General features: G+C 42.0%; 2 protein-coding genes across 2 annotated transcripts in view; both read right to left on the bottom strand.

The window, feature by feature from the left end:
- LOC310951628 (MICOS complex subunit mic25a-like) overlaps positions 1-17,438 on the bottom strand; it is a 68,538-nt gene extending 51,100 nt beyond the window's left edge. Inside the window, exons 1-4 of the mRNA XM_083919949.1 lie at positions 17,283-17,438; positions 14,806-14,899; positions 13,230-13,350; positions 12,281-12,425 (exon numbers count right to left, since the gene is read on the bottom strand). Of these exons, the coding sequence (XP_083776075.1) occupies positions 12,281-12,425; positions 13,230-13,350; positions 14,806-14,899; positions 17,283-17,366 (444 nt within the window). The 5' untranslated portion in view covers positions 17,367-17,438. The remainder of the gene's footprint in view (positions 1-12,280; positions 12,426-13,229; positions 13,351-14,805; positions 14,900-17,282) is intronic.
- Positions 17,439-20,202: 2,764 nt separating this feature from the next.
- On the bottom strand, positions 20,203-24,586 carry LOC310952170 (E3 ubiquitin/ISG15 ligase TRIM25; the record flags this gene model as incomplete). The annotated part of the gene is made up of 4 exons (XM_083920678.1): positions 20,203-20,911; positions 21,667-21,834; positions 23,176-23,315; positions 23,969-24,586. 4 exons carry the CDS (start codon positions 24,584-24,586, stop codon positions 20,203-20,205), a joined length of 1,635 nt encoding a protein of 544 aa, XP_083776804.1.
- Between the last annotated feature and the right edge of the window lie 132 nt (positions 24,587-24,718).

Below are 24,718 nucleotides of genomic sequence, written 5' to 3'. Positions count from 1 at the left end.
AAATTAGCACTCAATAATAATCTGACTGATAATTACAGTCACGCAGCTACGCAGGAGGAAGGAGTAGGACAATAAGGGCCACTGGCCCTACTCTCCTCCTTTATGTATTTCTTTTAGACACTTTTTCGGCCAAATTGAGTGCGTACAATGCGGGAAAATCAACAAAATTATAGGCAATGGACTCAATTTAACTTCATTCATTCATCTTCAACCGCTTGTCCCTGTCGGGGTCGCGAGAGGCTGGAGCCGATCCCAGCTGACATCGGGCGTGAGGCGGTGGTTAAATTTTGATTCCCTCTCCAAACCTATGATGATGTGAACCAGTCAGTGCACTGAAAACACATTTTTGTGACTGACCATAGGAGGTACTGTAAAAAAAATAAAAAATTTCCATTCATTTTTCTGTTTTAATACCAGTGTGATTTTTTTTTTTTGTTTAGCACTTTGAGCTACATTTTATGTCATAAAAGGTTTTGCATGAATAAAGATTATTATTATTATTATTATTATGATTTAAAAAAGCTTAGAAAGCCAGCCTTGATAATGACAGGCCTTTTTATCAGCAGGCATTTTGGAGCGGCATAAAAGAAAAGTGTTTCTAATAACCTTAACAATGGTTCTCTCCTGTTTGATTGTCCCGGTGAGCCGTGACAGTGTGACTGCCAGCCAGCATGAACACAACTAAAACGCTGAAACCACAGCCGTCATGATTCATGATTGAATTTTGATATTTACACCTGTCTTAGCTGCAATTTAGCATTTGACAGGATACGATATTTCTACTTGTTCACGATGATTTGATTTTCAGAATGAGATGTTACCTCAGTTGTAGCGGCATTTTCCCAGCAGTACCCTGTGTTATAGTGGTCTTGAAAGTGCTCTTTTATTGGTGAGGCAGCAATCTACTAGTGTTCATGTGAACCACTGCAGGTAGAGAATGACACATAAAAGGTAAATTACATCACTAAACCCAGTCGAGAAGTGTTGAGAATATTGATTTCGCCATAAGAAAATATGCATCCCAGTCCGGTGGGAAACATTTTGATAGCTTTCAATTTATCAAGCTGTATTATATAATTACAGCATGATGACAGCCCTTAACTGCTTCAGTGAGCGCTCACATCATGACAGTGGGACTGTTCTCCAACAGTTTTCTCCACCAAAATCAGCACATATTTGCAGATTTCATAAATGCAGGAAATCCCGCTAGATATGTGTGATAAGCTCCTTTTTCCCATTGCCAGTCCATGGTTCTTCATTATCTGGTTTCACGTTCGACATCACGAATGTGTCGGAAAGCAGCACGGAGAAATGTTATTATGGGTACTTTACTTTATACCCGTTCTCTTTCAAACCTGGTGCTGACTAATTTCGAAAAATACCAAACGCTGCTCGCACAGAGACAGGTGGAATTTGTGGCTGAGAGGACAGAATCACAGAAGTACCGACATGAGTCATAGTATCGTTCCGGAAAAAGGGGTGAAAATTAACGTGTTCGCCAAGGTGTCATGTTTCCATTACTGCCGATTGAAGCTAGGGATGATAAATACCTGTGACTACTGCAGTGAGCTACTGTTGATTGGAACATTTCCCACTAAAAACAAAAGCCAGATGTTAGTAGGTGCAAATGAGAAACGGATTTAAGCGTAAAAATAGTCAACATTATCGCTAATAACTGAAGATAAAAGCCATCTACTCTGATGTCTGATGTTTGGTCAGTCCATCTCCGTTTGAAACCAAAATGTACTGGGCTTCCCGTCTACCTGCCTGCTCTCTTGGCTCATCTTACCTTATCTGAATGTGCACCGAGGGGAGCTGGCTGTTGTGCACACAGTCAGCCTAATAGCTTTACATGCAGAACCATGTCAGAGACTGCAGATTACAATTACTGATACATCTGTAGGCTTATCTGTACCTCACTCCTTCCCTCCACTGCCATCTCCTCTGCACACTCATTTTCCCAATGTCCTCCTTCTTCTCATTCTTTACTGGTCTTCCTTTCCTTTTCACTCCTCTGTATTATTACATCTTCCCTCCTCCCCTTCACCCCTACCTCCTTCCCCTTGGCAGACCTTACTCTTTATTCGTCTGTTGTTTTCTCTTTCCAAACACTGGGCTCTGTGGTTAGCTGTGTGTGAGTTCATATACTTGGATGTCAATGTGACTAAATGCAGTCGAACAGTACACATATTTATACCAGTTTAAAGCGTGTGTGTTTTGTATTCATGCTTGAAGGATGTCAATTGAAATTCAAGTCAAACCCTGTGCAAAGCAACTCATTTAGACTGTTTTTGCGCTCATCTAAATGGCATAATAGCAGTGTGTTACCGTATGTCTGACTAAATAAGCAGTCAGAGGAATACATGACGAAGTATTAAGCTATTCGCCAGCTTATATGTACTGCTATAATGAAGCACGTCCTCATCTGCTTCTCTCCTGTGTGTGTGTGTGTGCATTCACACAGCTGTGTCTCTCACACCTGTAACCAAAGTCTGAATGAGCTTCCTGAGTGTGTAAGAGAAAGACAACACTGCCGCTCCACCAGCTGAGAACCTCCAGCTGATTACATGGGTGTGGGTATAAACGATGAGGCAGGTTTGTCCAATCAGAGCCAACATCTGGCTCATTCCAGCAGGGCTGCTTGACAAACAGACAGACAAGAGGGATCCAGGCGCTATCTTGCTCTGGAGTGGCGCTGCCGCCTCAGACTACCATCTGGGAATGAAACACTGGGAATTTGGCATAATGTTTGGCCCTGTGGTTTTTTTTTTGCTTTAAAGTAGTGGTGGTATTGTTTAAGGTATTCCTGAGATTATCTGAGCAGTAGATGCTAGTGATTTGGATATGTCAGGACTTTGACTGGAGCCACTCCGAAACCTTCATTTTGTTTTTTTTGAGCCATTCAGAGGTGGACTTGCTGCTGTACTTTGGATCATTGTCCTGCTGCGTAACCCAAATTCGCTTGAGCTTAAGGTCACAGCCCTAGACCGTCACACTACCACCACCACGTTTTACTGTTGCTCCGATGTTCTTTTTATGAGATGCTGTGTTAGTTTTAAGCCAGATGTAACAGGACGCACACCTTCCAAAAAGTTCCACTTTTGACTCGTTAGTCCACAGAATATTTTTCACATATGGCCAGGTTGGTTTGGATAGCTTTTTGCCCTTAATAAATGAAATCATCATCATTTTGGGGCGGCATCACTCCATTAATTGCAATATATATAGGTCCTGTCTGTGCACGTGTGTGTATTTCCGGCCTGTGTGTGTGTAACATGATTAACAACAATAATAGAGTGAAAAAATTGAATTTCTCTGTTGCAGGACTAATAAAGGAATTCTTCTTTAAAACTGCATTTTATATTTACTAAGGTTATCATTGTCGGATATTAAAATTAGTTTGATGATCTGAAACATGTAAGTGTGTCAAAAAAGGGGGCAAATACTTGTTCACGGCACTACACGTTGTAGTAGTTCTGCTGCTGTTCTGTAGGCTTGCTGTGTATATATGGCATAAGTCTTTCGCCATATGTGGGTAATTGTGTTGGGACTGCAATATTTACTAAGTGTTTGTGCTGAGCAACACAATAGAATAAAGTTTCATTTATTTTAATTTTGTGAAATTTTAAGGGACAACTTTCAAACTGTGTCGGCCCCTGCACCCAAATATATGTAAATGTTTAAACGCTGCTGTTTGACATATTAAAACAGGAGAAAGTTACGGTTTACTTGCTAGGATGTTTAATGACTCACACAATGAGTGTTATTAAGCCAGCATACCCAAAGCACACAGGTAGCGACTAGCGGGAAAACTAATGAGTAATAAGTAGTAAGCGAATTTGAATGGAGCTAATATTCCCTATTGATTGGTTTTCTTCAAGACTATATTCAATATCATCAATCTCTAGAAAAGCAGGTGAGACAATGAACACCAAAAGCTCTGGGTTTGTGAAACCCTCCTTTCAAGACAAAAGTCATTTGAACATTATGATAAAATGTTCCCTGTCACTCTGCCACTCTACAACCAATTCTGAAGTAATGATAATAATTGGAGAGATGAAAGGTCATTGTACCAGTAAGATTAAGTAAATGAGATTAACATGGGGAACCTGTGCAATAACATTTTGTGACTGGCTTTCCAATGAGAGAATTTCAAACTTGAAATTTAACTTAATATAGTGCATGATGGGTACAGAGACAAAGCAACGGACAAAATGTATGAGAGAGAGAATGTATGAGAGAGAGAGAGAGAGAGAGAGAGAGAGAGAGAGAGAGAGAGAGAGAGAGAGAGAGAGAGAGAGAGAGAGAGAGAGAGAGAGAGAGAGAGAGAGAGAGACTTCCACCTTTATGTAAAATCAGTGAATGCAATGGGCTTTTGTTGCCATCTAGTGTCACTGGAAGGAATTTGTTAATCCAGCATTTTTCTACACATCTGCCTTTGAGTGAATATGGTTTTATAAAGTAACAAATCATTTTTAGTGAAACTTAACTGAACCTTTGTCCTTTCACGTCAAAAGATATTCTAGATGTCCATCATTTAGAATGCACCTACCGTCACCCTGACAAAATCACTTCCCAAAGTTGAACCTCTGAGGTGAAGCTGTAAGAGAGAGCTGAGCTTTTCTATCAGGCTGCCCTACCCATACCGTCTAAATAAGACAAAAGGACCAACTGTTACAGTCAACACTGAAGTAAATTCCTAACTAAAAAAAATCCCCTGATTACATCACCAGGTTTACTTTCCTTATTTTCAGTAGCTGACTATATAGGGACTGGGCTTGGGAGCCGGAGGGTAGAGGGTTCAAGTCCTGGACAGACCAAGTATGGAGTGTGAACTGGTAGCTGGAAAGGTGTCGTCACCCTGACAAAATCCCTCCTGAAAGTTGAACCTCTGAGGTGTAGCTGTAAGAGAGAGCTGAGCTTTTCTATCAGGCTGCCCTACCCATACCGTCTAAATAAGACAAAATGACCAACTGTTACAGTCGACACTGAAGTAAAATCCCCTGATGACATCACCAGACTCATTTGCCTTATTTTCAGTAGCTCAGTCTGTAGGGACTGGGCTTCGGAGTAATTATGGAGAATGAACTGGTAGCTGGAAAGGTAGTAGTATATTAATATTGTAGGTTTAACTTGATTTGTAACATTGATGGACTGCCCCTTTAATTTGGATCAGTGAGGCCATAAACAATATTACTGGACAGAAGGTGGGTGTTGGGTGCAGAACAGTGACAGTAGAGTGCACCAATTTTGTGTTTCATACATCTGCAAACAAAAACGTATGCTATTAGCTTTGCCATTATAATGTGAAAATGCTATTATGTGCACATAGTAACTATAACCAGCTTACATTTCTCCCTGTCACATTATGTCCTCTGAAGATGCAACCGATGTGCTTTACAGGCATTTCCAAAGAATGAGAAAAAGCGTGGATGGCATTTTGTATTAGCTGAAGCTCCATCAGAGGAAGTTAAAGGGCAGCTAATAAAATAGGCTTCCTAATTGTTCTGCAAGAACGGAAAGAGAGAGAGCGAGAGAGAGAGAGAGAGAGAGAAATTTACCGTATGCTAATGTGGCTTATAACCTTTTTTTGCTTTCAACAGGCACCAGAAGGCCATTAACGCATTATAAAAAGAGAAAATCCCTTTTAGCCCTTTAGTTCGACTTGCTTCCTTTCTTTCCATTCTCCCGTTCCCCTCACTCATTCTGAAATTAATCTGCGAAAGATTTGCTAATAACAAAGGCTATTCACAGAGCCCAGCGCGGTGGGTGAGGGCCCCGGCTGCAAGATGAAAAATGAGAGAGACAGAGGAATGACGGGATCAGGCAGTTCACCAAGAAGTGGACAAAAGACAGGAGGAAATAAGTGAGGGAGTGAAGAGTGAAGAAAAGAAGGACATCATTGTCTGGTTCTCTGTGACATGTGACTCAGTGCCTTGCCCACGCTCACAGGACAGGGAGTACTTAGTCACCTGTAACACTTTCTCTCGCGTCCCCTCACACCTTTGTTCTACACTTGATTCCAGACTCTGCACCATTTTTCTGTCTGGGGTCGTCGCACTCCCCGTACACTGATTCTGTACCACACATTTAATCTTTAAGCTCTCTCCTCTCCTGCACCTCTCACTTCTCCTCCCCTTTATCGTATTTACGCAGGTAATCCTCACCTCACCTGTTGCATCCTCTCTCTCACTTAAATTCCCCCTACACTCAAACGTGTTTTCTCCTGTTTCTGTTCTCTAAAATCCCTGACACCGACTATACTGACTTGTATCTGAGCAAAGGTTTTTTTAGTAGAAAGGCGTTTTCACATTCCACTCCTGCAGAAGGAGATGTCTGTGCACTTCTCTGCAATCTCAGATTCAAATGTACTCCAGGCAGCTTTAGATGGAACATCACCAGCACATGAACCGACCGCTGTCTGATCTGTGAAACACTACTTGTCATAAATAGTTCCTGTAATGGAACTAATGTTGCCACAGTAACTGTAACATTGGAAAGGCAGTTAATGTATTGTTGCCTTGGTTACGGAAGACGCTTTTCTTATGCCGCTTTTTTTCGCTGGCATTAAAGTAAATATAAATGGATCAAGCCTATACGTGATCGTTTTACACTATTCAAATTAGAAAAAAACACCGGCACAGGAAACCTGATCCCTCCAGCTCAGAGCAGACTGTCACAGAGAGAAAACACACTGCGGTTATAGCTGTCAGCCACTGACAGTTACAAGTTACACAAGCTGACAAACAACGGGAACTAATACAAGATGCTAACTACACCTACCATTCTGACACGTCTGTTTGTCGCTGATTTTACTGACAACATATTCCTCATCTGAGTCTGGGTCTGAATGACACTGGGTTCAGATGCAGATCTAAACCCCATAGAGAATCTCTGGAAAATTCTGAGCGACGAAGTAATGTCTAAGAAACCCACTACAGTTTCTGAACTGTGGAAGAGACTGCAGAAGAACGGACCAAGATCAAACCAGAGCAGTGTGAGAAACTAGTGATGTCCTGTGGGCGCAGACGTGCTGAAGTCAGTCAAAGCAAGGGCCTCTACACTTCCTATTCATTTTTGAATCCTATAGCCCGAAGAATGCATTGTTTAAATCTTCTCTTCTGACACAATGGTTACTGTTCTCTAATTTTGCTCACTGCTTTTTTTCACAAATAAAAGGTTTTTGTTGAAGTGCCTTGGTTATTTTAAAAAAAACATGCTACTTCAGCAGTGGTATAGCCACAGCAGATATTCTATCAAACTCTGAACGATAAAAAATAATCAAGTTTTAATACTTTGTTCTCTAATTCTGTAAAATATTTTAATTTCAAATAAAATGTAATGTGTGCAGTCCTCATATAAGGCAGTAAAATGAAATGAAATGTAGGCAGTGTTCCAGGCAGAAAAGCTGCAACCACACCAACAAACATGTGGCGCGTGCACACAAACCCTGATCTCAGCTCCAAATGGTCCCGGCTTAGCCCCAGACCCTGTCATCTCCTAGGAACGCCCCTGACCCTCTCCCCTTGATCCCTGTGGTAATTCTTAATCAAATAGTTTTGCAGCACATCAGTCATTTTTAGTATGTTTGTTGGTCTCTTTTCCACAGCAAAACGTAAATGTCAATCATCATCTGTTGCTCAGATCTGCTTTCATCCCTCTTTTAAAAGCATATTCCCCTAATTCTCTCTCCTAAAAGCACTGAAGAAACATTACTCATAGACATTTTTTCCTCCCCGTCATCCCATTGTTGTACACCTCCTCACGATCCACCAGGAAATGTTAAGTCACTTGTGAAGACTCCTTTTTCGCCCCCTGGTTCATTCCTTCCACTTCAACTCAATTCCACAGGTAATGCACGTCATCTTCTCTTTCATTCCCACTCATTCGCGGCTCCTCTTTATTCTTCATCCTTCATATTAACTCCTTCACAAAATGTCCAGTCACTTCTTTTTCGTCCTCACGTCCTTCGTGCTTCCAATTACTTGGTAAATGCTTAATCAGCTGTCTCCTCACTTCCCCATCTTCTCATATGTTCAGTCTTCCTCATCCTGTTCTCCCGAGACAAAATTACATTACTGTCGTCTCTTTAAACTTTTCCATCACAGGGTGTGAAATGAACACGGGCCACCAGGTTGGTTCTGACCGAGGCATCACACAAATTTTGTTGAGATACCACAAGCCGAGCTGGAGAGCTAGCACTATGTTGTTGGTGTTTATAATGGCTTATGGCACTAAGTACCAATTGACTTCTTAATAATCTTATTTATGATATGTATGCAGTTCAAGAAATAATAAATGTGTAGTCAATGTCAGGACCTATCCCATGTGTTTTATCAGACACTTGTTTATGGCGTCTTCGTCTTTCTATAAAAACCGTTGCAATGTGAGAGGCTTGTAGTGATGAACCTACAGCGAATGATCACCCAGCTCTGCATCTCCCCTCAGCTCTACAGAGCGAGTGGTGTCTTTCGTGTCATTGTTCGGACTTCAAGACTCACTGCTCTCATCAACCTTGTTTACAACAACAACAAAAACCTCTGAACTGTATGCCAGCTACCCAGCACCATACGGGCGAAGTGAGCAAACAGCTGGGGTGGAGAAGAACAGCTCAAAACCAAGTCATATTTCTCAGGAGTTGGAGACCAACTTTTCCATCACAGGGTGTAAAATTAACATGGGCCACCAGGTTGGTTCTGACCACGGCAGCCCACAAATGTTGTTGTGATACCACAAGCCGAGCTGGTAAGCTAGCACTATGTTTTTGGGGTTTATAATGGCTTATGGCACTGAGTACCAATTGACAGACATTTTAAGCGATAATAAATCTTATTTATGATATGTATGCAGTTCAAGAGATAATAAATGTGTAGTCAATGTCAGGACCAATCCTGTCTGTTCATATATTCTGGTATCATTGCAATACAGAAGTAAGAATAATGGGAATGACTTAGTAATATTTAGGGTTTCATTGCTAAACTAAGCTAATGATGGGCTGAAAATATGGAAATAACAAGGCTGAACATCTCAGCAATAACAATGGAATAATGCATTACAGCAAATGAAAGATTCAGACTTTTTCCAAGTCAAGATATCTCAGCTTCTGCTGGTTTGATGTCTGCGATACTGTACTGTGAAGGACTAAATCACTGGAGTAATATGTCAATGGTATTTTCAAATGATTTGGATCATTTGATGTTCTGCAATCCTGCTTCTCCGTTTTACAGTACTATTAAAGTACTTATAGGACTATAGTCCACATTAAACTTCAAATATATTTCTTCAGTGGTTATATTCTTATAACTAAATAGAGTCATTACATTGAAACTAGGCATGGGACGAGATGAAAATTACAACTCTTAAAATGGCACTTAAACACACTTGGATCCCTTTCCCTTACATTTTGTTAAGAACGAAATATTGGGAAAGAGAGTGGGTGACATGTAGCAAAGGGCCGCGGGTCGGACTCTAATCCAGGCCGCTGCTTCGAGGACTAAGCCCCTTCTACCAGGTGAGATACTGAGTGCCCCGGTACTAACAATCTTAAATAAGGTCATCATAAATGATCAAAGTTATTTTTGTTGTTGTCGTGGTGGTGGTTGACAAATACATACACAGCAATGTTAATTAAACATGCAATAGACAATTTTAACTGCTTGACTTGGGCCAAATGAATGTTACGGTTAAAGCAAACCTGAAGTAAACTGCAACCAATTTACCAGTCAAGTCACTCGTGAGGATACTCATGATGTTCTCAATTATCCCGATAATAGACAGTCACCCTGATCAACTTGGTATGACAAAAAGATTACTGTCCCATCCCTGATTTAAACACTGATTGTCGTGGCTGTGTAATAATTATGAATCAGGGATAGAGAATACAAATACAGATGCATGTTTCTACCTAATTTGGATGAGTTTTAAAAATGAATCAGCTTTAACAATGAGAAGTTTGACGTGTTGAGAGCAAGAACACAACACTCCAGATGACACATGGGACTTCATGGACCTATTGTATCTGCAAGGAGGTACTATTTTAGGTATGTTTGTCCATTTTCGTGGCTAGGGAACCGATAGTTTGCCGGTTCAAGTCCCCGAACGGACCATGTATGGAGAATGGACTGGTCGCTGGAGCAGTGCCAGTCCACCTCCTGAGCACTGCCAATGTGCCCTTGAGCAAGGCACCGAAGCCTCACCTGCTCTCGGCGTTTCATCGTGGGACGGCTTCCTCGTTTTAACTTCTCTCCATTTATGCATGTGTAAAGGTCCTGTTTGTGCATGTGTGTATTTCAGACCTGTGTGTGTGTGTGTGTGTGTGCGTGTGCGTGTGCGTGTGCGTGTGCGTGTGTGTGTGTGTGTGTGTGTGTGTGTGTGTGTGTGTGTGTGTGTGTGTGTGACATGATACAACTGAAACACTGAAAAAATGGAATATGCCCTTGTGGGACTAATAAAGGAATGTTTTCTTTCTCAAGGCTACAGGATGTGGAAAGGGCTACCTTAAAGCTGCTCCTGCTCTCACTTGAGCCCAAACAGTGTTAGTTTGATAGCTGGCTGAGACAGGGACTCCAATTAAAAAGTGGGACTAAAGTCGCAGAGTGTAAGGAAATGTAACGCGCAAACCTGCCAAAACCCTGATTGTGTTAGTGTCACTTTCTCAACAGTTACAAAAAGCAGCTGTTTTGCTTGCAGGCATTAAATACAGTAGGACAAAGAGTTGGACTGATGGGCGATCGTGCCCTCGGATTCCACAAAAATGTAAGAAAATGCCCCCACACTATGTATAAAATATATGTATTAATAGCACAAGAAACGGTAATTACAAGGAGCCCTCAGAATCAGGAGGTCCGGTCTTACTTGACTGGTCATTCTGCTCATGACGTCCCTCCAGCTTTCTATTAGCGTTGGGAGTGTGTTGGAGTGCAGATAAGACAGGCACTACAGCATGTCTCAGCGCGGGGGGGAGGCAAGTGGATGAGGAGGGGAGCGGGGAGGAAGCATCATGTGAAGAAGGCACTGGCTGGTGTGTAAAACAAGCTCTCCCCATCCCGCAATTATGCCTCCAACCCTGCTCCACTCCTATCTCCAGCTCCAGGAAACTCTCAGGGTGCAATTTACTGCTTGCACCGCACTGATAATACTGTCTCCAGGGCAGGAAGGAGAGAGTAATGGGCTGGGATAGAAAAGAGAGAAAGACAGAGGTAGATAGAGGGTGGGGGTGGGAGAGAAGACAGAAAGAGAGCAAGGAAGAGAGGGAGAGAGAAAATGGTAAATAGAAAGGGGAGATAGGAAGAGAACAGGGATGTAATAGGTAAAAGGAGGAGGAGAACAAGGAGGAGGAGGCAGAAGGAGTATCACCACGGAAATTACAAATGCAATCCCAAAGCCCAATTTGTGTCCCTGCGAAATGCTGCGACGTGATTGAACGGGAGAAAACCTCACTGCAGCGAGTCCTGACTTGATTCCATACAAACTTATCTCCTTCTACTGAGAGGCACTCAAATGAATCCGCTTTCACACAGCTTTATCGCTGAACTCGCTGCATGTTAAACTTAAAGTGTTAAGTCAGAAGTGTTGGAATGACTGCCGACCAAAACTCAAAGAAAGGTGCGGCGTCATTACACACAGACTACAACAGCTCCGCCAGCAGGTCACTACTGGATGTTACAGCGGGGAGAGGATTTTTCCATCACCCACCACCTTACTTAAAGGACATATCTGAGTGATATGGCACAGGATGTTTTTGCATGTGTGAACTATAAAGGACAGTCAAGGACAAACTTAGCATGGGCCAATTAATGTAAAAAAGCTGGAAGAGGTGATCATTTAAATCACCATTATGGCCCTATCTTGGCCTTGGGCTCTCTTCCTCAGCCGGCTGTATACAGCAGGGGTGTCACAGTCATTCTAGTGCTGTCTGGGATTATGAAGGGCACCTTTACATCAGGAGGAAAAAACATTTCCGACAAGCAGCAAATGTAAAATGGAGTGCACCGGAGTAAAGCGTACCGTGTCATCGTTGTATTCTGTAACGTGTTTTGTTGTACATCTTTTTTTTTTTCTTTGCGTGTTTAATATTCTTTCATAAGTCATTTAAGTATTGTCAATTTCAATTCTGGACCTCTATGGTTTGAAGTTCATGTTTCCCTGTTGTAGCTGAGAAGACACGTCCTGATTTAAGCTAGTCAAGTATTACGGTTCGAACCTGGAGGATTGCAAAAAGGGTTGCACCCCTGTGAGTGCGTGAGTGCGTGAGTGCGTGCGTGCGTGCGTGCGTGCGTACCAGCTGTTTGGCGTTCTCGGCTTCCTGCCGTATTTGTTGTCTGTCCCGGACCATGGCTTTAGTCATCTCCTCCCTTGCTGCCTCCTTCTCTTTTTTGGCCACTTTGGCCAATTCCTCCTTCAGTATTGTCTGCTGCCGTTCATACCTGAAACACATAAACACACACACACACACACACACACACACACACACACACACACACACACACACACACACACACACACACACACACACACACACACACACACACACACACACACACACACACACACACACACACACACACACACACACACACACACACACACACACACACACACACACACACACACACACACACACACACACACACACACACACACACACACACACACACACACACACACACACACACACACACACACACACACACACACACACACACACACACACACACACACACACACACACTGATAGTCCTGCTTCCATTCGTTGCATACTGACATCACTTTCTGCTTTCCAAATCCTTTGATTGTGGTCAAGCTTACTTTAAATATATATTTCCACAAGGGGGCAGCATATACCTGATGTCATTGCACCAATCAGACACATGGAGTATCTAAGCTGTGATCTTAAAAGACAATATTCCTTCTCCTGTCATAAGAAGAATACTGAGAGTGATTGAGGAAACAGTCATTAGAAGATGACTTGAATCTGTTAGCGTTCAGTTTGATCTCCAGTTGTGATAAACATTATAACAAGATAAAAACAGTTTGAGATATAACTTTTGTTTTTACAACTTCTCTTTGTCAGTTTTCATCCGGTCTGAAACTGGCAATGACAGTTGCGCTGCACTTGGTGGAAGATAAAGCCCTTAAAGTTACATTTATAATACCCAGTAATAAATCAACTTTGATGTTTTTCAACTACTCAGAATGTGTATTACAAACCCACGTGTTCTTTAACGCACCTTCTCTGTTCTTCCTTGGCATAGGAGGCTGGTTTGCTAGTGCTGGACTGGGTCCTGGGTTGTGCCCCGTGCTGTGGGCTCTGCTTGGGCGGAGAGCTTGAGCTGGTGCTGTGAGAGGTACCTGGACAAAGACAGAGAGGATATCAAAAGTCATGCAGAAGACAAACTACAGTATTACAATTCAAATAAACCGTAATACAGATATAATAAATAAACGGTGTACTTAAATGATACTCGATTATTTAACCTGCTACCGCTTTTCCTCTATGAATTTTTTATTTTTAAAAAGGGTCTAATTTTATTCGCGGACTAGACAATAAGGCTTATATAGTCACAACATCAGATAGTCTTTTGAGTGAAGAGAGTAAATGTGCCATAACAGCTACTACAGCCTTCATGTTTCTAGGTTAGCAAGTCTCTTCATTATTCTATTTCTAGTGTCTGCTAGAGTTAGTGTTTAGTGTCTGATGGCTTGTCCGTGTTCATACCTGACAAGTGAAAAACGAGTGAAAAAAAGTCTCTCCTAATGTCTTTACTGCAGAAGCACCCGGTGACAAAATTATCTTCTAAGCTGTCTATATCCACCTGTCACAGAATATCATAATGAGGAACTCAAGAGTGTGAAAAGTGTTAACTACAAGAAAAAATGATCCTCAACTCAAGAGTGTGAGAAATGTTAACTACAAGAGAAACTGATCCTGAGCGCTTCGAGAGCCTGACAGGAGTGCCAGAGTGTGTGACTGACAGACAAACTGAATGAGAGATTTACGGAAGTACAAGTAGTGCGGGGTGTTACAATATGGAACATTTGTGTCATCGTATTTTACATGATTCTGTGTGTTTCACTGTATATCACAGTATTCGTTTCATTCATCTCTCATGACTGGGCCTTATTATAGGTTTATAGAGGCTTTATTAAACATAAAATATGCTATTCAGGGGTGTCATTTTGTAAATGTACAATTATTGTGTTACAAGTTGGGAGGTTACTGGTCATTAGGTAAAAGATACAACCGTTAGAAAGAAAGGTTAATAGGGCTCCTATCTCAATACTAGGGACGCCATGGTTCTCAATATGATACTGAACTGTACGGTACGCCATCCAAGGTTCAATACGCACTTTTGATGGGGTTTTTTTTGGTTTTGAAATCAAATTTCATGTATTTCATGCTTTCATGCTTCCATGCTTCGTATTTCTCATACCAATGAACCCAGTATCACAATCTGTATCGAATCGGGAGCTCAGTGTATCGTTACATCCCTAATGGCTCTTCCATAAAGTTAAGGATTTATAAAGTGAGAGATTAGAACGATCGATCAATACCCAAACATGAATCAAAAAAAGTCCAAAAGGACACGCACTGTGCACATGTACAGTGTGTGTGTGTTTATGTATGTGTGAGTGTGTGCGTGTGCGTGTGCGTGTCTGTGTCTGTGTCTGTGTGTGTGTGTGTGTGTGTGTGTGTGTGTGTGTGTGTGTCTGTGTGTGTGTGTGTGTGTGTGTGTGTGTGTGTTTGTGTGTGTGTTTGTGTGTGTGTGTGTAGCAGCACATTAACCACTCTAAGGTGCTTGATACCTGTGTCTTTATGAGGGCTTGAGGTTGGTGAGGGTGTGCGTTCTGGAGCAATGTTGGCTACTCCTCTCATCCTCTGGAGAACATCCTCTGACAGCTAGGCAGGGAAAAAGAGCAAGTTTTAAAAAAGGCAAAATTGGGTAGGCTACAGAATCAGAACTGAGAACCTAGGATGACCCCTTCGTTCTTTGCTTTGTTTTCTTTTGTCTTCTCTCTTAATAAGTGTTTACAGGAGCGTAGTATATAATGCACATTAAACTTGTACTCCAATAGAATTTACACACCCTGTTTCTAGCGGCCTCTTTGCAGTACGTTAAGATATAATTGCCTGTTCTTTCCCCTCCATCTTGTCACGTTCAAGGTCACTATGTTTGTTGCTCTATTTTTTTCTTTTTTGCTCTTTTGTAAACTTTATTTACACACATTCACCTCTCTACTTGAGGTCCATCCCCTATATGTTACCCTCTCAAATCCATACACACACACATATTCCTATTAAACATCTGCCCTTTTTACAAGCCTGACTCAGAAGTTGGAAGTTCCTGATTTCCGATTACATATGAACGCAGCATAACCCTTATAATGAGCTTCACTCATGGACATATTAAAGTATAGACAGCATACCAAAAAAAGGGCGCCCATTCATTCAGATGAAAGCTGCTCAGTGGTGCATGGTTGCTTCAGAAGGTCGCTACTTCCTGGTTGTGTGGCGTCTCACAAAAAGTGTGAGCACAGGAGTTTTGTCTGTGCCGGAGCCTTGCATTGAGCTCTACAGAGACGGGACATGAGCTTCTGAATGTGTTTCACCACGGCTCTTTTTAGATGCGCAACCTCCTTCTGCCCATAACTCGATTTTGCATTTGACAAGAGTGTCTGTCCTGGGGACCTGGCTTTACTCCGCAGACCAATCACTGCCAGCAGCGTCACTAACATGGCAGTCTATTTATATCTAGCCCGAGAATGTCGCCACTGACACAGATATTAAAATACTCAGCAAAAAGGCAAGCAGAAGTGCTCAGTCACTATTGTTTTAACTCACTCTTTGACAGATAGTACTTAAAAGACCATTAAATAGATGAAAATCTAACTACGTATAACTTAAAGTGGTGTCGTCTTTATTTAAAGGAAAATCCGCCTTTTGTCTTCTTTAAAGCTTTGTGAAGACAGAGTAAATTTGGCCAAAGGCAAACTATATAAACCTGCAAAATGTGCCAGAAAAGAGTTGGTTTCATATTTACATCAAAAACCACAGTAGGGAACAGCAGCCACTGACTCACTGTTTCTATGACTCACAAAATTTGAATGTGCGGGCATGGCTGGTGAAAAGGATTATCTGTGAGGCTCGTTGCGCTTGTGTTTTGCAAATACCTTTACAAACATTTTCATAATCATAACTATGGGTTAGGGTTAGGAAGTACCAGAGCTATAGACGTTTAACTTGCTTGAATTGCGTAGGTTTATCTTTTAGATTTCAATGGATGTTTGGTTTACTACAGTAGCTTGCATTAGAAGCACTTGCTTGTATGCAACGGAGATCTAATAATACAAATGCAGCAGAATCATGATTAATATGATTTACTGTGTATCACTATTAACTTCATTTAAAACATGTAAACATTCAGGTTAGTTAGTAGTTTATTATGTTTGGCTACATGTACAGTTGTGCTACTTCTTAGAGCGTGATCACACTATCCTTTTGGCCGCGGCCAAAACCGGTTTTTCAGCTAAAGTCTAGTACCTTTAAGTAGTGTGAGCGCACCCGCTCCGCGCTCAACTGGGGCCAGCTGGCCCTTAGTATACGTATTACTTCGCACACAAAATTCCGACATTCACACATAGCACTTGAAGGCACCAGTGTCAGGAGGCACGCCAAACCTGATTAAGAATCTGTCTATTTTAAGAAACCATTGTTATGAACAAATGTCCTCTTAGCTACAGCAACGTTTTAATATTGCATCACATCCACAGTGCTATTTAAGAGTTTCAACTAAATACTAGCGAGCTATGACGATTCGTCCGCCTCTTAACTGTTAGCTGAACGTGCTATCGTTGTTGTTGACAGATGCTAATAAATTGTGGAAAAATGTGGGATTTTTACTCATTTAATAACTTCTGAGTGGATAATTTATAAGCCGAATTTACCAGAAGACCCTGGGTATTTCTATAATAAGCTGGTCATCTGCTACATATGTTATTTAGCCAATTAGCAAGGCACACTTTTAAACGTCGGCTTATTATGACTGGAGTTTGGCGTAACGAAAAGGGTCGTTTCAGGTCGTACGTCCACCTGCCTCAGCCCCGCATCCTTTCACATCCTCCTCACTTCAGGAGCTGCTTTCCAGGTTTTCTACCAAACGTTAGTTCAACTCTGGAAACTTAATTTAGCACACTGTAACACGCTAAAGGCTAGTCCGCGCTGGGCGTAACATTAAAGTAACGCTAGCATGATGGCTCATCAAACGCTAGCTAAACAGTGATACCTTGACTCCGCGAAGAATCCGGACCCTGTCCTCATCATCCACACCGAAGGACACTTTCCTGGTTGTACTCTCCCCCGAGCCCATGCCTTCTGGTGTTAAGTGACAGCTTTGCTAATGACCTTGCGTACAATAATGTTATCAACATGGATTGATAGTGTCCTGCCCAATGACAAAATGTGTAACAGAGGGGATCTGGGTTGCCAGACTCTTGTTAATCCATCCCTCTCTTACAAATGTGTGGAAAAACCCGTAGCTTGTTTTCCTATTTATGTATTAATATGATGGACCAAAACTTGAATTATTCCTAATAAAATGTATCTGCATGTGCTTACAGAGGGATTTAGGTCAAATAAAAACGGCTGGATCACTGTTATTCACATGTTTACAGCCCGATCTGGCAACCTTAATGTCATACCTACATTAAAATAAAGCACCCAATTGAATCAACTGTCACAGTCAATACAAACTACCATACAAACATAACAAACATACAAACAACCAGTGATGTCCTGTGGTCGCAGATGTGCTGAAGTCATTCAAAGCAAGGGCCTCTACACTTCCTATTCAATTTTTAATGCTATAGCTTAAAGAGAACCTTTTTTAGGACGGCAGTAGCTCACTCCATAGGTGACTTAGCTGGGAACTTTAGGGTCGCTGGTTCAAGTCCCTGTGTGGACCATGTATGGAGTGTGGACTGGTGGCTGGAGAGGTGCCAGTTCATCTCCTGGGCACTGCCGAGGTGCTGTTGAGCAAAGCACCAAACCCCAAACTGCTTGGGGTGCTGGTCACTGGCAGCCCCCTCGCTCTAACATCTCTCCTTAATTGCATGTATAGGTTCTGTTTGTGCATGTGTGTGTATTTCGGGCCTGTGTGTGTGTGTGTAACATGTATAATAATAAGAGGGAAAAAAATTCAATTTCCCCGTTGCGGGATAAATAAAGTAATTCTTCTTTAAAACTTCTCTTACTGTTCCTATAAGGTATTTGTTGAAGTGCCTTGGTTATTTAAAAACACATGCTAGTTCAGCAGAGGTATAGCCACAGCGGATATGCTATCAAGTTCTAAACAATGAAAAAATGATCAATATATCAGAATAAATCAAGCATTCATCATTTGTTCTCTAATTTTGGTCTCCAGTGCGCATGCATACATACAAATATGGACTCACAGACACCATCATCAGAGTTTATTTGTAGCATAAACACAAGCATGTCTCATATTCAGCCTAAATGTCAGTCTTTGCGCACATCAGTGTTTACCGTAGGCTATATAAAGCAATACAAGGAAAACACCATTCAAGGGACATTCAGTTAACATTCAACAAACAGATGAATGGAAACAGGATGCATCTTAGTGTCTCAGATAAACAAACAACAAAATTAAATGCTTCATTTATGCAACACCTATATTGATCTACACATTTCACAAAAATCACCCTGATCATGAATAAAACCAAAGCTTTTGTAAACAAATTATCTTGTGTTTAAAATTCTCCACTTCGGTAATGAGTCATGGTTTTGCATAATAGCATTAAATTCTTCTTTCTTAAAAGAAAACACCTCGTGGAACATCTCATAATAAATTAGATTAACTGGCAACAGGTTATTAACTTGACTGGGTATAAAAATAGCATAGAAGTAAAGACGTGGGATGGGTTCACCAGTCTGTGACAGTCGGCGCTGGTGAATAGTGCAACAATTTCAGAATAATGTTTCTGAATGTAAAATTGCAAATCGTTTGTGGAAGTCATCGTCTACAGTACATGCAAGGGTGACTGTGGCTTAGTGAAATAGGGGGTTGTCCTCCATTCAAGAGACTGGCAGTTCGATCCCCACCTCCCCCGGTCCACATGCCGAAGTGTCCTTGGGCAAGACACTGAACCCTGAATTGCTCCTCGTGCTGCTCGTATGAATGGTCAGATCAGATTAGATGGTATATAGATGTCCACTGCCATCTGTGTGAATGGGTGAATGTGACAAACACTGTGAAAGTGCCCTAAGTAGTCAAAGGCTAGAAAGGTGCTATATAAGTACAAGTCCATTTACATTATATCTTTAAAAGATGATCTGAAGCAAGGCTGAAAAACAGTTTTGGATGGCCATGATCTACAGGCGTTCAAAACTGTCCCGTGACCCGACGAGTCAAAATTTTAAATTATTTTTGGAAATCATGGACGCCGCATACAGCTTGTTATCAACGCACTGTTCAAAAGCCAGCATCCGTGATGGTATGGGGTTCATTGGTGCGCACGGCTTTGGTAACCTGCACATTTGTTAAGGTTTTGGAACAAAATATGCTGCCAAGTAGACTTTCTCATTGCTTTCTTATTTCAGGACAACATGATGCCAAACCCCATTCTGCATGTATTACAACAGCATGGCTCCAAAGAAAAAAGAAATGCCGGGGTGCTAAACTGGCCTGCTTGCAGCCCCGACTTGTCACCAGTTGAAAATGTTTGTTGCATTATGAAACATAAACTAAGACAGAGGAGAACCTGAACTGTTGAGCAACTGCACCACGCAAGGACGTGAAAACATTAAATTTTTTAAAATTACAGCAATTGGTCTCCTCAGTTCCCAAACACTTACAGAGTATTCTGTTTTTATTTATATTTGATACAGCCCAACTCTGTTTGGAATCGGGTTTGTAGTTGTGGCTGCCAACGTTCTGAATTATGGGATTAAACCGATCAGAACAACAAGCTCATTTCTTAGTAAGGAAGCCGTTTTTTATACAATTACACATAAATGCACCATTTTGGCAGAATTCTTAACCAAAAGTATTTCCATACAGACATTCAAAACAAAGCATTGCATACAGAAGTACAAAGAAAAAGTTTACTGTAGTTGGAGGCCAATTTACTCGGTTGAACACCCAAATAAATTCCATGCATGGAAAATCTTATACAGCAGAAGTCGTGCTACATTCCATTGTGCAGTGAGATCCATGACTCTGATGTGTTTGAATGTAGACTGAACGCTGGGTAAACCGGCTCCCTAAACACAGCCCTGAAGGTGTGGAGATGCTCCCTGCGCCCTTTGATGCTGTGGAACATTAATGTCCCTGCCTCATAGTCCAGTGCTATCTCCACTTTCAGCGGATGACTGGTAATCTCCCCCAGAGCCACATTGCAGGAGGACTGGCACACTGTCAGCTTGCCATTTTTCCATTGCAGTCGCCAGGAAACAGAGTTGTGTCCCAAACGACTGTGGTCACCACGGCGTGGGATGCTCTTGTAACACACACCCAGCGACCACATGCTGTTTGCCCCAACTTCTACCACCCATATATGTTCTCCACTCGAGAACCCCTGGCTGCAAAGAACCTGGGGTGCGCTTGTGAAGCGCTCTGGGTGCTCTGTATACGGCTGCTTGCTGGGGCTGTACTTGACAGTGCGCAGATCATTGGAGACTATCAGGCTGGGGTTGGCAGTGCAGATGTTGAAGGTTAGCTCCAGGGGGTTCAAGAGGATATGAAGGGAATCCAAGAAGCGTGTCATTTCTGAGCGGAAGTCTTGGGTTTTGAGGGCTGCCTGGAGACGCTTGGTGTTGAGTGGAGCCTTTGAAGGGAACATGGAGGGAATGTTGCCTGTCACAACTTCTCTCAGTTTTTGTTCGATCAGCATGAACCTGGAGAACAGAAGAATTTCCTTAGTTGATTTCTAGTGTTACATGCTACCATCACATGGCGCCCCACATGTCTTTACTAAGGCTGCATCGATGCACAGACATACATGGGCTGGAATACATTTTGCTCGACGTACATGTGTGGACTGTTTATCTTATATTTGATAAGTGCTAATAGCTTATCATGCACGTGTTCATTCTGCACATTTTAAAAAACATTACCGTATTACGGCATTATTTAAAGATGATAATATGAATGCATGCATGACTGACACACAGCGTACGTAGGCGGGGCACATATGTGAGCTGACCGTCAGGCTCCCTGGGTGCTTACAGTGAGAGCTGAAAATTAAATGTATTGCTATTTATATATTACTTTTAATTAATTCTCCTTAAAATTCCGACTTTTTTTATTTGTGGCACTTAGACTGTGCCTGTGTCATGTGTGCCTCTGTGTCAGGGTAATCCACGGAAAACCCAGCAAACCAATTTATTCTGTAGCTACTGGTTGGTACACAACAACATGCTTTGACGTGATACAATATTCAATGACAATTTCCTTTATTCTGCATAACAGGATCATTTGAAGGGGATCATATTATGACAAACCATAAGTAGCCCAGGGGCCTCACAGGACCTTAATCCCACACTGTATGAATGGCAGTATGTTGAGATAGTATTTCTTTAGCTGAGATTTTATAGGTTAGGTTTGTATTTATTCATTCTTATTGTAAAAGCAGGATAGATGTCTGTTTTACCTGTGTATGAAGATGCATGTGTCTGTCTCATTGAGGGCCTGTGTGGCACTTTGCTGGGCCTCTACTAATTGCTGCGTTTGCTCTTCGAGTGCACTCAGTCCGAGATGCCAGCTTTTTCTGCGTTGGCCTCTCTCCTCCTCCAATAGCACACGCAGGCGCTCCCTGTACCTGAACACAACACAACAATGGCACATCCAAATGAGGGTAAGCTAGAAGCTCCAGTCAGCAAACATCATAATGACTATCCACCAACAGTAGAAATTTCCTTACTTCCTATTATTATTAGCATTGCTCTTACATACAGCGACCTTATATGTAAGGAAATCACACTTTACAATATTGACTAATGAAATAAACTCACTCAAGTCCAATTTTAGAGACGTTCTTGAACCGTCTATGACATTTGAACCCTATTAACTTGATCGAAAAAGTTTACCAGCAGTCTAAAAAATGCTGATAAACTGGAATCTCTACAGAGGTTTCTGTTCTTCAAGCCCAAAAGAGGAACTGCTTCTGGTAATTTGATGCACATAAAAGCATTTACACATAACCTCTGATTTACGGCTCGGCTACAGGAAGGGTTCTCCAACGTTTACGACCTTTAAATTTAAACATAAGTCTACCTATCTTCTTTTAGAACTCTTATAGTACATCACAATACTTAAATAAAAAGTGTGCATTAGGATTGGACAATTAATTCATCTATTAATAGAAAATCCAAAAATAAAAATGAAACTATCGATATCCTTCTCCCCTAGTGGACATTATAATACAGAGCAATATGTTTGTTTTTTCTTTAGCTGTAAGTTAGTGTTATTAGAACAAAATGAAAATGAAGTTCTAAAAAATTCCCTGTCATCCCCTGTACTCTTAAAGATACTGAAAACAAGGTTTTAAATTTTAAAAATGTATTATTCATATCATTACGTAACAATCGGGGTTTAGGAAAGAGGATGGTTGGCAGCTCCGGGGGTGTAATGGGTGGTGTATGGACGGTGTATGGGCAGTACGGGTGGTCCAGGATCAGACCCAGCTATAGGTTTCTGAAGAGCCCAAATGAATGCTACCAGCTCATCCAAAAATGGGCAAATAAGTGGAGGGTAGTCTATGTGAGCCACCTGTGATGGCACACCCACCTGTCATTCAAAGCAATAACCCCTTAATTATGCAGAACTTCATGTCATTTTAACAGATGAATTGTAGAGACCGAAAATGTTTTTGTTCCAGACTGTAAACATGTTTATTTCTGTTGTAAAGTCGGGCATTTTAACATGAGGTCTGTGGGGATTGACTCGCTTTGGAGCCAGCCTCAAGTGGTCATTTGAAGAACTGCAGTTTTTGGAACTTTGGCTCTGGATGATCTGCGGATTCTTTACTTCCTTTGCCACCAACAACGTATGCTAATGGCCGTGTACTGTGTGTACAGGGTGTACTATGTGTCGTGTTTTGTAGGGGGTGAGGCCGCAGTTGGACCCTTCTCTCAGTACCAGCACATGTGCAGTATATTACCTGTCCACCAGGGCAGCCATACTGTCCATGATAGTGACGGCCTTGTTGACCAGTTTGTCTCCTATAGCCTCAGAGGCTCCTTGGTCCTGTGCCGTCCTCTGTAGAAGACTCTCTGATATCTGCAGCCTGCTAGAAAGCATCTGCAAACACAGATGAAACATGTTAGAGATGTTTGTGTTCAACGCTCTCTCGATCTCTATAAACAAATATCTGCATGAATGCAGAACCTGTAGGCAACAACATTTATAGTCTATTTGAAGTCCAACTAGGGTTTAACAATCTGAAAACAGGCTTTGTTTGCTGCAGGTGCAAAAGAGCAAAAGAGGTGAACACATTGGCCGAGATGCAATCTAGGAACCCGGGTATTGTCTTAATATCTATTAGCTTTTTAAAAATGTATTTGCATTCATATGCATGTATTAATTACCATTATAATAAAGTGAAACAATCTGGTTCCAGACATTGTCACTCAACTCCCACTTCATTCTTGTGTCTCAAGGTATTAACCGGACTGTAAACAAAGACCGACGCACAGTAGAGGAAGTCTTGGCACAGATGTTCGTTAACCAGATTTCCTCTGGCACCCCGGAACCCTAAAATAACTGTTTAGCTTGTCAGTTTAAATGTTTTCTGATTTTCCTATAATGAGTTCCAGGAAATTACTCTGAAATTTGGGCATAAAATAAAATATTACCCTATGTTTTACTTTATCCCCAATACCCAACATTGTAGATTTTTGCAGAACTGATGATACACCTAGACTAAAAGTCTGTAAATTAATCAACAGCAGTACCTTGCAGCGGCTCTCCAGCGCTCGCCTCATTTCCTCTTCGGCGACACTGAAGGTGAGAACATCGTGGTTCTGGTGATGGCCCTCTATGAAGCATGTGCTGCACATCAAGGTCATGTCGTCGGAACAAAAATACTCAAGGGGACGCCGGTGGGTGGCACAGCCCTTAACACCCAGCTCGTTCAGGGGCTCCACCACAGTGTGTGCCTTGAATGACTCTTTCTCGTTGTGTCTCTGAAGGTGCCTGGAACACAGCGAAACCTCACACTTTAGGCAGGTCTTTACAGCCAGCGACTGCTCATCTATACAGTGGTCGCAGAATATCTCCATCCTCTCAGGTTCAGTCTCAGGCTCTTTGCCCAGCTGCATTGCGGTGGCCCGGTAACCCTCGATGATGCTGCAGAGTTTGAAGTTGTTCTGCAAGGAATCCACACCTTGATACTCCTTGCGGCACTCTGGGCAACGTGGAAGTGTTTTGTCGCTCTTGTCCGTGGTCATGCAGATACAGGCTCGACAGTAGTTGTGGCCACAGGGGAGAACCACCGGATCGGAAAAGAGCTGAAGGCAGATGGGGCAACTCAGCTCGTAGGCTAGCTGCTCCTCTGGCTTGGACAAAGACATGACACGAGGTGATGAGGTCGGTAGCTTCTTTTGTCACTCTTCTCTTTGTCGAAACCTCCAACCTGTCTTAACTACCTCTTGTTTCGTCTTCACTCTGTCTCTTCTTCCCACCCAGTGAGGCTACACGTGAGT

The sequence above is a fragment of the Echiichthys vipera genome (genome assembly GCF_963691815.1).
Source record: "Echiichthys vipera genome assembly, chromosome: 9".
NCBI lineage: Eukaryota > Metazoa > Chordata > Actinopteri > Perciformes > Trachinidae > Echiichthys > Echiichthys vipera.
Note: the sequence above shows the minus strand (reverse complement) of the source record. Positions and strands in the feature narration are given on the sequence as shown.